The sequence below is a fragment of the Diplotaxodon limnothrissa genome, linkage group LG12 (assembly GCF_057381915.1).
Source record: "Diplotaxodon limnothrissa isolate DT_005_m linkage group LG12, D_limnothrissa_male_GT1.1, whole genome shotgun sequence".
In the NCBI taxonomy this organism is placed as follows: domain Eukaryota; kingdom Metazoa; phylum Chordata; class Actinopteri; order Cichliformes; family Cichlidae; genus Diplotaxodon; species Diplotaxodon limnothrissa.
In genome coordinates this window covers 21,449,701-21,462,902 of record NC_140607.1, presented here as the reverse complement: position 1 = coordinate 21,462,902, position 13,202 = coordinate 21,449,701, and the positions used below count along the sequence as shown (strand labels likewise).

General features: G+C 41.7%; 1 protein-coding gene across 1 annotated transcript in view; it reads left to right on the top strand.

Annotated features, from left to right (window-relative positions):
- The window catches only part of ank1a (ankyrin 1, erythrocytic a), an 82,866-nt gene that overhangs the window by 53,078 nt on the left and 16,586 nt on the right, over window positions 1-13,202 (top strand). The window contains exons 5-30 of the mRNA XM_085367320.1: window positions 147-245; window positions 511-609; window positions 793-978; window positions 1,098-1,196; window positions 1,292-1,390; window positions 1,497-1,595; window positions 2,037-2,234; window positions 2,339-2,437; window positions 2,540-2,638; window positions 2,735-2,833; window positions 2,949-3,146; window positions 3,255-3,353; window positions 3,454-3,552; window positions 3,660-3,857; window positions 3,967-4,065; window positions 4,349-4,447; window positions 5,210-5,308; window positions 5,385-5,477; window positions 5,592-5,664; window positions 5,785-5,805; window positions 10,198-10,318; window positions 10,505-10,583; window positions 11,842-11,957; window positions 12,044-12,268; window positions 12,365-12,519; window positions 12,614-12,825. Of these exons, the coding sequence (XP_085223446.1) occupies window positions 147-245; window positions 511-609; window positions 793-978; window positions 1,098-1,196; window positions 1,292-1,390; window positions 1,497-1,595; window positions 2,037-2,234; window positions 2,339-2,437; window positions 2,540-2,638; window positions 2,735-2,833; window positions 2,949-3,146; window positions 3,255-3,353; window positions 3,454-3,552; window positions 3,660-3,857; window positions 3,967-4,065; window positions 4,349-4,447; window positions 5,210-5,308; window positions 5,385-5,477; window positions 5,592-5,664; window positions 5,785-5,805; window positions 10,198-10,318; window positions 10,505-10,583; window positions 11,842-11,957; window positions 12,044-12,268; window positions 12,365-12,519; window positions 12,614-12,825 (3,162 nt within the window). The remainder of the gene's footprint in view (window positions 1-146; window positions 246-510; window positions 610-792; window positions 979-1,097; window positions 1,197-1,291; window positions 1,391-1,496; window positions 1,596-2,036; window positions 2,235-2,338; window positions 2,438-2,539; window positions 2,639-2,734; window positions 2,834-2,948; window positions 3,147-3,254; window positions 3,354-3,453; window positions 3,553-3,659; window positions 3,858-3,966; window positions 4,066-4,348; window positions 4,448-5,209; window positions 5,309-5,384; window positions 5,478-5,591; window positions 5,665-5,784; window positions 5,806-10,197; window positions 10,319-10,504; window positions 10,584-11,841; window positions 11,958-12,043; window positions 12,269-12,364; window positions 12,520-12,613; window positions 12,826-13,202) is intronic.

The window sequence follows — 13,202 nt, the reverse complement described above, 5'->3', positions numbered from 1 at the left end:
GCAGGAACAACACCAATACAGATAACTTAACACCTTGTAATGCTGCCAGTTCTCAAAAAAACAAAAAAACACTTTGCACTTTGAATTCACCTGTAATATTTCATGTAAATGTTTGCTTGTGTTCTCATGTTTCTGTGTTTTACCAGAAAGGGAACACGGCCCTGCACATCGCAGCCCTGGCAGGGCAGGAGCAGGTGGTCCAAGAGCTGGTTAACTATGGGGCCAATGTCAACGCTCAGTCGCAGGTGAGACAGAGCTGCCTTTCAAAGCAGTCGTCACTGAATCCACAGAGGCTTCTCTTCAGGCTAACTATTGTGAAACCACTGTAGTAACTATTGCAATTCCATCTGTTAACATGTGTCTCTGTTCCAATATTTCTGTGTGTTGCTGTTCCCTCTCTGTCTACATCTCTGTGTGTGCATCTGTGACTGTCTCTCTGGTGCTGTGCTTGTGTGTCTGCTCTGCTGCTGTTGTGGGTGTGTGCGTGCCTGTTGTGTCTTTCTGAGACAGAAGGGTTTCACTCCACTCTACATGGCTGCACAAGAAAACCATCTAGAGGTTGTGAAGTTTCTTCTGGAGAACGGAGCCAATCAGAGCATTCCAACTGAGGTACCACTAAGCTGAGAGACATTTTTGAAGAGTTATCTCCCAAATTGCTCAGTCCTATCTCTGCTGATCCACACCCGCTGTGTTTTCATTCCGTTTTTGTTCTCATTAGCCTCTCTCCTTACATCGCTCTCATTTTCCTTCCATGAGTCAACCTCTCTTCTGGTTCTCTCCGGTGTGTTGCAGGATGGATTCACTCCTCTCGCCGTGGCTCTTCAGCAGGGGCATGAAAATGTTGTAGCCCTGCTCATCAACTATGGCACCAAAGGAAAGGTCCGCCTCCCTGCGCTGCACATTGCAGCACGTAACGATGATACACGCACAGCCGCAGTGCTTCTGCAGAACGACCCCAATCCTGATGTGCTAAGCAAGGTGTGTGTGTGTGTACAGAATGGAACAGGAATGTCTGTAATTGGTGTGTTTTAGCTGTTTGTTTCTTAAGTGCAAAGGGAATGAAAGTAGCATGGTGTTAACCTTATGTGTCCCTGCAGACTGGATTCACACCCCTCCACATTGCTGCGCACTATGAAAACTTGAATGTAGCTCAACTGCTGCTCAATAGAGGAGCCAATGTCAACTTCACCCCAAAGGTAGGGGAAAACTAATTGTCACTGAAGGTCAGTCACATGACTTGCTCTCTGTTCTTTTAGTTTTTTGTCTAAACTCATCTGTGTCTGTTCTACAGAACGGTATCACCCCTCTGCACATTGCATCCAGACGGGGTAACGTGATCATGGTCCGACTCCTCCTGGACAGAGGGGCTCAGATTGATGCCAAGACCAAGGTTTCCAAAGCTCTCATCTCAAAGCTTTAGTGTTTCCAAAGCTCTGACTGTATTGTCCTACTTAGATGGTTCATTAACTAAATCACTAACAATCACTCCCCTCTAGGATGAGCTGACTCCTCTGCACTGTGCAGCAAGAAATGGCCATGTTAGGATTATAGAAATCCTGCTGGACCATGGAGCCCCCATTAATGCAAAGACTAAGGTAAACCCCTACAGGCGTCAAGAAAATTCTTTAAGTCTCTTAAAGGTTTTATTTTTAACAGTAAGACGGGAAAGAATTCAAAAACCGTCATCTTTTCAACTGATTGTGAAAGACTCAATCCTTTGGCTTACTGTGGCATACTATCTAAATTGATGTATTTTGATGAGTGGGGTAATGGTTGTGGTCTTGCCTTTTATATTTGTAAATGAAATGTGAAGAGAGAGGACATGTGTGCCCAACATACCTGCTTTGGTTTGAGAAGCTGTTGCTTCAGCATGACTTACAGTGTTTCTGAATTTCACTCTTTCGTTTGGTCATAAGTACAAATCTGGGAGCTTTTTTTTTAAATTTTCTGTTTTTAATCTGAAAAATTTCTTCCTGCCATTGGAGATAATAAAGAATCAACATATTTATTTATCTATCTATTTATTTATTTTGCAGAATGGCCTGTCTCCAATCCACATGGCAGCGCAGGGCGACCACATGGACTGCGTCAAACAGCTTCTACAGTACAACGCAGAGATTGATGACATCACACTGGACCACCTCACCCCTCTGCATGTGGCGGCACACTGCGGTCACCACCGTATGGCCAAAGTATTGCTGGACAAAGGGGCCAAACCCAACTCTCGGGCTCTGGTTAGTGACAAACATACTCTAATAAGGCCAGATCAGCTTATTAAGTCATACGAGTCAAAGTTGCTCTTTACCTTGGTAGTAATGATAACTGTTTGCTTTCACAGAACGGCTTTACCCCTTTGCATATTGCTTGTAAAAAGAACCACATGCGTGTGATGGATCTCCTGCTCAAACACTCGGCGTCATTAGAGGCTGTGACTGAGGTAAGAACAGTTCAAATAGATAGATGTGAAGTTATATAGATGATTTAATAAATCCCCAAGATCATTTCTAATTCTTGTAATCCTGTGCTCCCTTTTTTATAGTCCGGCTTAACCCCTTTGCACGTAGCATCATTTATGGGTCATCTCAACATTGTGAAGATCCTGCTGCAGAAAGGTGCTTCTCCCAGTGCTTCTAATGTGGTGGGTACCTAACTGAAATTTCAAGTCCAACTCAAATAACCAATTCATATTCCTGAGAGCATTATTGATTTGACTCTTTGGTTTGTGTGTGAACAGAAAGTGGAAACACCTCTCCATATGGCATCCCGGGCAGGACACTATGAGGTGGCAGAGTTTTTATTGCAGAATGGAGCCCCAGTGGACGCCAAAGCCAAGGTAGAGATGTTACACACCGAAGCATAAACGTCCTGTAAATAAATGTGATACACGAATACCGGCAGATGAAGCTGACCGAGTTTTGCATCCACGTGCTAATTTCCCTCCTGTACAGGATGACCAGACACCCCTGCACTGTGCAGCTCGGATGGGCCACAAGGAGCTAGTGAAGCTTCTGCTGGAGCAAAAGGCCAACCCCAACTCCACCACCACAGCAGGACACACACCTCTGCATATCGCGGCCCGGGAAGGTCATGTGCAAACTGTACGGATCCTCCTGGACATGGAGGCTCAACAGACTAAGATGACCAAGGTAAAGACTTCCTGCTCAACCTTCTGCTGTGAAATTTTAAACTGTCTGCCCAAATGCTAAAAACCCCTACCTGATGTTTTATACACTTTCCTGTTGGTGCGTCTGCAGAAAGGCTTCACTCCACTCCATGTGGCCTCCAAGTATGGGAAGGTGGACGTAGCAGAGCTGCTTCTGGAAAGAGGAGCCAACCCAAATGCTGCCGGAAAAGTGAGGAAATCATAATGGGCTTGCGTGTTTGGAAGAAGAACTAAATAAATCCTTGTTTGAACTACCACAGTCTGATTAATGTTTGAATCCCTTTCTACAGAATGGTCTCACTCCGCTGCACGTTGCTGTACATCACAACAACCTGGATGTTGTTAACCTTCTTGTTAGCAAAGGAGGATCACCACACAGTGCAGCCAGGGTAAATCAAATTAAAAATACACGTATATAGACACAAGGTCAGGCAGATGGTTTAGTATTGTGTGTGAATTCATGTCATTCTAAAAGAAAACCACATCTGTTTTCTAGAATGGCTACACTGCCCTACATATAGCATCCAAGCAGAACCAGGTGGAGGTGGCCAACAGCCTGCTGCAGTATGGAGCATCAGCCAATGCTGAGTCACTACAGGGTGTCACACCTCTCCACCTGGCCTCACAGGAAGGAAGGCCTGACATGGTGTCCCTGCTCATCTCCAAACAGGCCAACGTCAACCTCGGCAACAAGGCAAAGACAGATAAAATTTAAAAAATGAAAGAAATGTTACTGTAAAATAAACTATAGTCTATGTTGTTTTTGCTGTTTTTGACCTTTGTCTTTTCACCCTGACAAACAGAGTGGGTTAACACCCCTCCACCTGGTGGCACAGGAAGGACACGTTGGGATCGCTGATATCTTGGTGAAGCAGGGCGCGTCAGTCTATGCCGCAACACGGGTAAGACCTTTTCGTCACGCGGTGTTTTGTCTTTGAGCTGAAAGAGAAAATGTCTGAGTAGCTTTGATTTGTCTGGTTATATTTTGGTCCAATCGCTGTTTGTTAATTCCTAAAATAATTTTTTTTGTATCAATTTTTGAATCAATCTTCTTTTCTTGAAACACTTTAACCATTTCAAAAACATAGTATGCAGTTCTAAAACGTTTTTCATAAAACACTCAACCTCCATGTGGGATCATTACGATCCCGGTTACGACCTTCACTGTGTTTTCTCCACTTTCAGATGGGCTACACCCCACTCCATGTAGCTTGTCACTATGGCAACATCAAGATGGTGAAGTTCCTCCTGCAGCAACAGGCCAACGTGAACAGCAAAACAAGGGTGAGTGCCTCCCTCTGGCTCTGGACGAAAACTACAGCTAAAGCCGGATGGGAATGAGTCATAGAGCTTCAGTACAGTCTGTCAGTAACCACGGTTACAGTGTGTTAACACACAGCTCGTGATGGCTGGGTTTCCCCGCTGTTAGTGTAAAATGATTTAATAGGACATAGAGGAGTTTTTTGCTCATAAGGGAATAAATGTTTGAAAACATGGTTTGCTGTAATACATAGAGTAACTGTTTCAAGCTGGTGTGCGTTTATCCATATTCATATGAAGATGCTAGAGGAAAAAAGCAACTATAAGAAAAGGTGGGATGTACTGTAGGGCTGCAATGAACCGACTAATCAGCTTTTTCACATATGACATTCTTTGTTTTTTTTTCTCAGTTGGCTGCTCGTTGCAGTCTATTTTTGCTTAAAATGTTAAGCTTTTCCTTTATTTTTTAATATAATGTAGTGGGTATTTTTCTTTTACATCACTTACAGTAATGTCTCAGTCTCAGTAAACTCAGGCATCAAGGCTCATCACAAATTTAAGCAAACTGACAAAACATTCCTACAATATTTTCATTTTATTTTTATTAGTTTTGTATGTACGTATGTAAGTTTTATTTTATTTCCGTTTGGTTCATAAGTCTGTGTTTTTTCACATCTGGCTTAGTTTAGCTTTTGTTGACTACCGTGAACGTGGTCTTTAGAAATCTCACAGAAATTCTAGTGTTTACAGCGACTTTTACACTTTTGTGTATTTTTTCTCTCACAGCTTGGTTACACTCCTCTGCATCAGGCAGCCCAACAGGGACACACGGATATTGTGACACTGTTGCTGAAGCATGGCGCCCAGCCCAATGAGACCACTACAGTGAGTGCGATTATCTCTTCGTCATCCTCATTCGTAAAGTTTGGTGTTCATCGATGTCCCACTCTCTCTCTTTTAGCATGGCACGTCAGCTCTGGCTATCGCGAAGAGGTTAGGCTACATCTCGGTGATTGACGTCCTAAAACTTGTCACTGAGGAGACAGTTTCCATGGTGAGATGTTCAGAAAAGGGGTGGTGATAATCACATGGGAACATATTGTATGAAAAGTTGAACCTTCCCTTTTGCTGTTGTCGGTAACTGTTTTCTTTTCTCCATGCCCAAAAGACGACCACAGAGAAACATCGCATGAGTTTCCCAGAGACAGTGGATGAAATACTGGATGTGTCTGAAGATGAAGGTATTATCATTATTATCACTGAAATAAAACAGCAGGAACACTGTAACTGTTTGATGATGTAAACATTTTTCCCCTCACGACTCATTTTTTTGCCTTTTGCTCTTTTTTTTTTTTTTTTAGGAATTGCACAGCTAACATTAGGTATGAATGTCTGTTTCTTACGTGTGTGGCTCCATTTCAGACTCACGCCATCTTTGTGCCACTGCTTTTCTCTCTCTCCTTCGTTCCCCTCTGTGGTGGTGGCTCTGGTTTCTCACTGGCATGCACCCATAGCACCCATGTCTGTAACCTCGATATGTCCCAGTGCTAACACGCTCATTCTCTGACTCTCCAGGTGCCTTTGACATAAGCCCTTCATTGTTAATAATATTAAATCAAATATAAATCTTTAGTTAGGAAAACACAAAAAAAAACCTTCTTTGTGAGTTTTAATAACTTAGATTTTAGTGTCATATATACATATTTTTAATATTCATTTGAAACATGTGTGACTGTAACCGTATCGCCATGTGAATCTGCCTCTATGTATTGCATCGTTTATTACTGTCTTGTGTTTCTGTCATGTGACCTGTGTTTGCTGGCTGATTGGTTGTTGGGTTGGGGGCTTAGAGATTCTTAGAAATGCTCAAAGGTCTATTAGCATTAATAATATGTCACATGACCAGGTTCTAATAGGAGTTGCTTATGATTATCACACCACTGTTGCCCTCATGGTTAGAGTCACTTTCAGCTAATGGTTTGCTTTGCCAGCTTGTTGTATGTGTAATATACGGTATACAAGGCAAAAACAGAGTTTGATTTTCAAGCTTGTTACAATTGCTCAGTATTTGGTATTACCACCTTTATTCTTTGACACAGCCTGAACTCTCATAGGCAGCTCCCTTGTCATATCTCTAACTAGGACATTCAAAACTCTTATTTGGATGTTGGCTGCCTTTTTTTCACTTCTGTGTTTTAGATCATTGTCATGCTGAAAATCAGGTGTTTTCAGAGAGTACTGCATGGTGGATCAAAATTTGATAGTACTTTTCTGTTGACTAACACTACTACCTGAAATGCAGCCCCAAACCATGACAGAGCCTCCACCGTGTTTTACGGATGGATCCAGACACTCAGGATCATATCTCCTGTCTTCCGTACATACATAGAGCCCAAAAATTTCATCACTCCATACGACGTGTTGTTCAGGTGAACAGTAGATGAATCACCTGAAGGGTCAGATGCTCTCAGGTCTTGTGTCAGCTCTTTGCTGGATCTTTTCATGTCACTTAAGGACTTGACTTTCAGCTACTCTTCACTCCTATAGGTAGTTTTTTAGGCTTGTCCTCCACTTCTTCCACCCCACATCAGTGGCTTAAAAAATAGAATCAAATAAAGTTCCTACTCCTAACTACTGTTCAAGACCACTTTAGAAACTTGGAAGCAGAATATAAGGAAATGAGAGATAGCTTGAGACTTTTGCAGAATACTGTTAGCTACGGAGCTATTAAACAAAAAGACATTTACGCGCATGATTAAGCAGAGGACGTAGAATTATGAGTAAAAAGAAAAGCAGGATAAAAAAAATGCTATGGTTGTGTCGTGTCACAGATGAACCGTTGGTCAGGTCACAGCTATTTTCTGCTGCCCCCGTGTGGCCCAAAAAAAAATCACTTATGACAGGTTTAAGGTTTCTCAGGTTTAACGCCTACAATACCGCTGACAATAATGTCATGGGATATCATGTCTTGATATTTTTAGGCCCCTGATAATTCAACCAACAGTTTGTCAGTGTGGCTCTAAATATAGAAAGTAGCTGAGTCGCCGTCTTAAAGACACATCTCACATCCGGATTGGTAAACTGATATTAGCAGACTGCTTCGCCTACTCAACACATGCATGGCACACAAGACAGAGGATACGCAGGACATGAGCTAACTTGTGAACCTGTGGGTAGCGCACTCATGGAGTCAAATGTGGTGTAATGATAACTACGACATCACTGTGGCTCTGGGACCTCATGCAGACACACAGGCTGCTGCAGTCACTAATTCACGCACACGGGGAAGATTTCCATTTGATGCTGATTAACACTTTAACATTATCGCCTGTTTTGGAGGGTAAGTAACTGAAGAGCACCTCAATTCACTTCTAGATATGTGCTTTGTTCTAAGGACAGCAGAGAGCAACTTGCACTGTTGGTGTTATACGTGGAGTGAAATTCTGTTGTTCTGCTTGTCTCTGTGTTTGTGTTCATCTCTTTTAGAGCAAATCGCCTCCAGCATCACTCTCTGAAGCAGCGGCTGTCTAAAATGTTAGAAATTAAATTATGCTGCTCCGTGCTCTGATGCACCCTCTGCTCATCAGTAACAGTGTTGTCTCTAGCTGGATTTTATGAACTTTTCCAAAGTCAAGAGCACATTTTTATCTTTTTATTCAGATGTAGTAAAGATCAGTTAATCTGAATCAGCTGCCCACAGTGTCCTGCTGTATTGTTGATGTCCTCAGATCGGCTCTCTGTAGCAGTGACTCCACCCATATTTCCCATATTATAGTATAAGATGGTTTATTATTATTGTCCTCACCAGCAATTTGATCAGCTATAGGAGCAGAAGTGTTCTGTTAGAGCAAGGATGTGAGACTCATTTTACATTGGAGGCCACATGCAGCCCGCTCTGATCTTTCGTGGGTCACAGGAGTGAAGAAGTTTAACCACACCCTGAGATATTTTAATATAAGAATACATCTCAGTTTTTCCACATGATAACGAAATGCTGTTTGGGGCTTAAATTGTAAGGAAGCTCATTAGCTCATTGCGCAGTCTCTCTTATAATTATAAAAAAGTTTTTGTTAATTGACAGAATGTCAATTTTATTTTTAATTCCTACATTGAACCCACTGTAAAAATCACAATTCTTTATAGTAGGTAGTAAAAACAACTGAAACTTTCTTCCATTTAATTCAGGCCACTTCACTGTTTATTCCAGTAATACGTTTTTTTCTCCTTTCATCCTACGTCACATCTTTTGTCCAACAATTAGCCATAAACACAACCCCATCAAGGAATTATGTTGCTCATTTCCCCCTCTTTGCCTTGTCCCCATTCTTGTGACACCTTAAATTAACACCTTAAAACCCAGATGCTGAATCTTGTATCAGGCCCCTGAGCTTGAATATTAAAGGTATGAACAATCCAGCTAGACTGTCAAAGGTATTCTCTCATCTGAAACACTTAAATGCTGACATCTCGTTCCCATTAGAGATCCCATTAGTCTCCGGTGTCGATGAGTGGGTGATGTCTTTCACTCAGCTTTTAATTCCAAAGCCAGAGGGGTGGCAATTTTGTTTAATAGAAGTCGAATTTACTGCTTACTGGTTTTTATTTGATAATAACAGCAGATTGTTGATTACTGCAGGCATTTTATAGCCTAACCCTTTATTATAAGTGAATATATGCTTGTAGTTTTAACAACCCGTTTTTAACAGTTTGTTGTCCATTTATTACGTCCATAGATGTTTTTTGGTTTCTGCATATCGTATTATTCTTGTACTGGTCAATTATTTATCTATTTGATAACAGTACTTTTACCCACATAGTGACCTCTCCTGAATATCACTTAAGTGCTCTCCCCAAACTGGTACAAAAAGGTTTTACTGATGGTCTCAATTCTTAACAGGCTGCTGTTGTCAGGCGATGCATTCAATCTCTTTGTCATGTCCTAAATCCAGGACTTGTACTTAATAATAAAAGATTATTTCTCCTCTCCGTTATTGTTGGGAGTAGCTTAAAGGATTCTGACATGGAAAACACTTCCTTCAACTTAGAGTTAGTTCTTGTCTTTCCCTCTATGATAACAAGGCATGGGAAGATCATCTCATACAATCAGTTCATGACTCTCAGTGATGATTTCAAAATTAGAGTTCACTTAACAAAACCTTTTTTTGCTTTTTAGTCAAAAACATATAAAAATGAATCAGGTCAGAATAATGGATGCCTTTTTTCCTATTCCGGAACAAATTTCCAAAAGCTTGATCCATTTCTCTGTTGCTACAGTTAGCAGTGTTTCTCCAAGTTAGAAAAGAGAAGATTCTCAGTGAAAGGCAACTTTTTTGGGTCCTTTAAAAAATTCCCACTCAAACCATGTTCTCACATCCCTTTGTGTTTAGTTTTTTCCACCAGTGTGTCATATATTTCATCTTTTTCACAATTTCCCTTAAATTCCAGTTTTGTGTGGAGAAAATGTTTCATCTACTCCTTTCTATTCAAAAAGTGGGAACAACTGTGCAGCTTTAATTCTACTATTGTATCCTGGATAAAAATATGTTTGTGTTTGTGCTGCTGACTCGCTATAATAAGGCCAGATCATTTTCACCGATGTTTCATTTCACCAGTCTAACCACCACATAGCAGAGCCATCAGCTGGGATATCATGTTGTCTAACACTTCTCACAGCTGGTTAACAACCCTGTTCTCTTCTTTCTCTCTTTCTCTGATGCTGTTTCACCAACCTGACCACGGTCTGTTCGCTCTCTTTGGCATGTTGTTCTCTGAAGGAGAGGAGCTCTTGGGGACAGAAGGGGCCAGGTACATGAAGATGGATGACATGAAAGACCATGATGACGATTTCCTCTCCCCCAAGAAATCACTGGAGTACGAGAGAGGGCTGGGCACAGCGTAAGGGGGGCTGGTCGGGGAAGCAGGGGAGAGAGCCAAGCTAGTAACCTTAAGCTAATAGGTGGATGGATCGTAGGGGTTGCACCATAGACACACACACATTAAACACCAGGATGAACACTTGGGAGGAGATGCAAAGAAATGTCTTAAATCTGACGTTTTTTTTTTCCTTTTTTCCTACAACAGAAATTATTCGCCAGCCATTCCACGGATCCCTCGTGTCTCTCCAGAGCCTGTTATCCTGAGAGAACATGAGATAGATCAGGTACTACAGAGCAGTATCACTGAGATACAGAAAACCTAAAATAGTAAATGCTTTTATTGCACTTTCATAAAATCATCAGATGACAAAATCGGAGCAGCAGAGAAAGCCAGACTCTTTAGTATTAGTCTACCTCTTTCTGCTCCTGCATAAAAAAGGGGAAAAAAACAGGGGGGAAAAGGTTTTATAGCTATTTTATGTGTTATACTGTTATTTACTCTTGAAAATGGCCCCATTCAAAGCCAACATAATTATTAAAATCAAGTATGAATCAACCTATAGTTGCATTGTACAGCTATATGAAAAAGCAAGTTTAAGGGTATACAACAAGAAAACCCTTACATATATTTTCCATAGGAATTAAGAGCATAAGTAGCAGCCAGGTGCTTTCAATTAAATGCACTTGATTAATTGATCATCAGTAAGTGTGAGCACCTCTATAAAAACATAGGTTTTGGCAGTTTTCTGGTCTAGCATTCAGGAGTAAAGTCATTAAACATAAATCTGGGAAGGGTTATGAGGCTATTTCCAAACAATTTGGAGTTGGTCATTCTGTGGAAAACATTCAACACACTCATCAGTCTTCCCAGGAATAGACGTCCCAGCAAATTCAACTCAAGGTCAAACTATCCACCTGTCATGCGGGTGGTGGAGCGGCGATGATTTGGGCTTGCTTTGTGGCCACCGGCCTTGGGCAACTTACAGTCATTGAAATCATCATCGATTCATGTGTATACCAACGTATTCTACAGTTAAATGTGAGGCCATCTGACCAACAGCTGAAGCTTGGCCCAAACTGGGTCATGCAACAAAACAATGATCCCAAGCACAGCAGCAAATCTACAACAGAAAAGAACAAAGTGCTGCAATGGCAGAGTCAAAGTTTCCTCTTTAAAAATTATTCCCACGCATAATTTTAAGAAGGCAGTGAATATTATTTAGTATAAGAAATGTAAGTGACTTTCAGAGTTATTATAAGACATATTTCATATACACGAAAAAATATGTTGTTTTAAAATGTGTAAACACACAGTTTTGATTTCTGGTTCATTTGTTTCAGCATTTCTGTAACATGACATAAAACCCTCCTTTTAGTCATTGCCAAAATGTCTTCTCAACATTCCCTGTAAAACTAGAATTTTAGTGACTATAAACACAGGTTTTCAGTACCCATCATATCGCTTCTCATACCTTTTTTTTTTTAAGAAGTAATAAAAGTTTTTAGTTATTTAAATCATTTATTTGTTTATGTCTGTTGTAGCAACACACTCCACTTCCACTGCCCAAAGAATACGACGAGGACTCACTGATTCCCAGCAGCCCTGCGACTGAGACGTCAGACAATGTCAGCCCAGTCGCCAGTCCCATACACACGGGGTCAGCACTGCAAGCATAAGAATCACTTCATCTCTGCTTACAATCTGATCGGAAAACTAACCGTCACAATCGCTGTCCGATAACAGGTTCCTGGTCAGTTTTATGGTGGATGCGCGTGGCGGTTCAATGCGAGGCAGCAGGCATAATGGTCTGCGTGTCATCATACCTCCGCGGACGTGTGCTGCACCCACCCGCATTACCTGCCGCCTGGTGAAGCCGCAGAAGCTGACCAGCCCCCCTCCACTGGTGGAGGGAGAGGGGCTGGCCAGCAGAATCATTTCCCTGGGTCCTGCAGGGATGCAGTTTCTGGGGTGAGGAAGCTTCTTTTTTTTCTTTTTTTTTAAAGTGTTTTATGTATTGTTAGAAAAGGGTTTCTCTACTCATGTGTAATTCTGTATGTGTGGCAGACCGGTGATTGTGGAGATCCCCCACTTTGCTGCTCTCAGTCGTGGTGACCGGGAGCTCGTAGTGCTGAGGAGTGAGAATGGCTCGGTCTGGAAAGAACACCGCAACCGTTACGGGGACGAGGTGCTAGAAACAATCCTCAACGGGATGGATGAGGGTAAGAGTTTAAAGGCTGATCTCAGGCTGACACTCAGTTAAGCCACGGCCTAGTGTCATTGTTAAACAAACGCAACCACTTCTTCTCCCTTCAGATTTAGAAAGCCAAGAAGAACTTGGGAAGAAGCGAATCCGCCGCATCATCTCTACCGACTTCCCCCTTTATTTTGCCGTTGTGTCACGAGTGCAACAAGAAAGTGACCTGATTGGCCCGGAAGGAGGCTCCCTGACAAGTAAACTAGTGCCGATGGTCCAGGCCACGTTTCCCGAGACAGCAGTCACCAAACGAGTCCGTCTGGGGCTGCAGGTGAGATGGAACGAAGTGGAGAAGGAAGGAGAGGAGAAACAGAATCGTTAATGCCTGTGTTGCATGTTGGATTTACTTTGATTGTGTAATGATGTATTCTTATGAGCATTTGTGCCAAGTTTCTTTGATTTACTTTACTGTTTTTGTCTGTTTGTCCATTTTTTCTTTTCTTTTTTTTTTTGGGAGGACCTTTTTGCCTTACATTTCACACATTGCATGCACTTGGCACCTTTGTATAACACTGGACTGATTTCAGTGACGTCTTTCTCGCTAATGTATTCTTGACCATATTCTCTGTACTTAGCATTTTACACACTAAATTAAGATATCTAAAAAATAAGCCCATATAAGTTTATATCTATTTTTGAGCCTTTTGA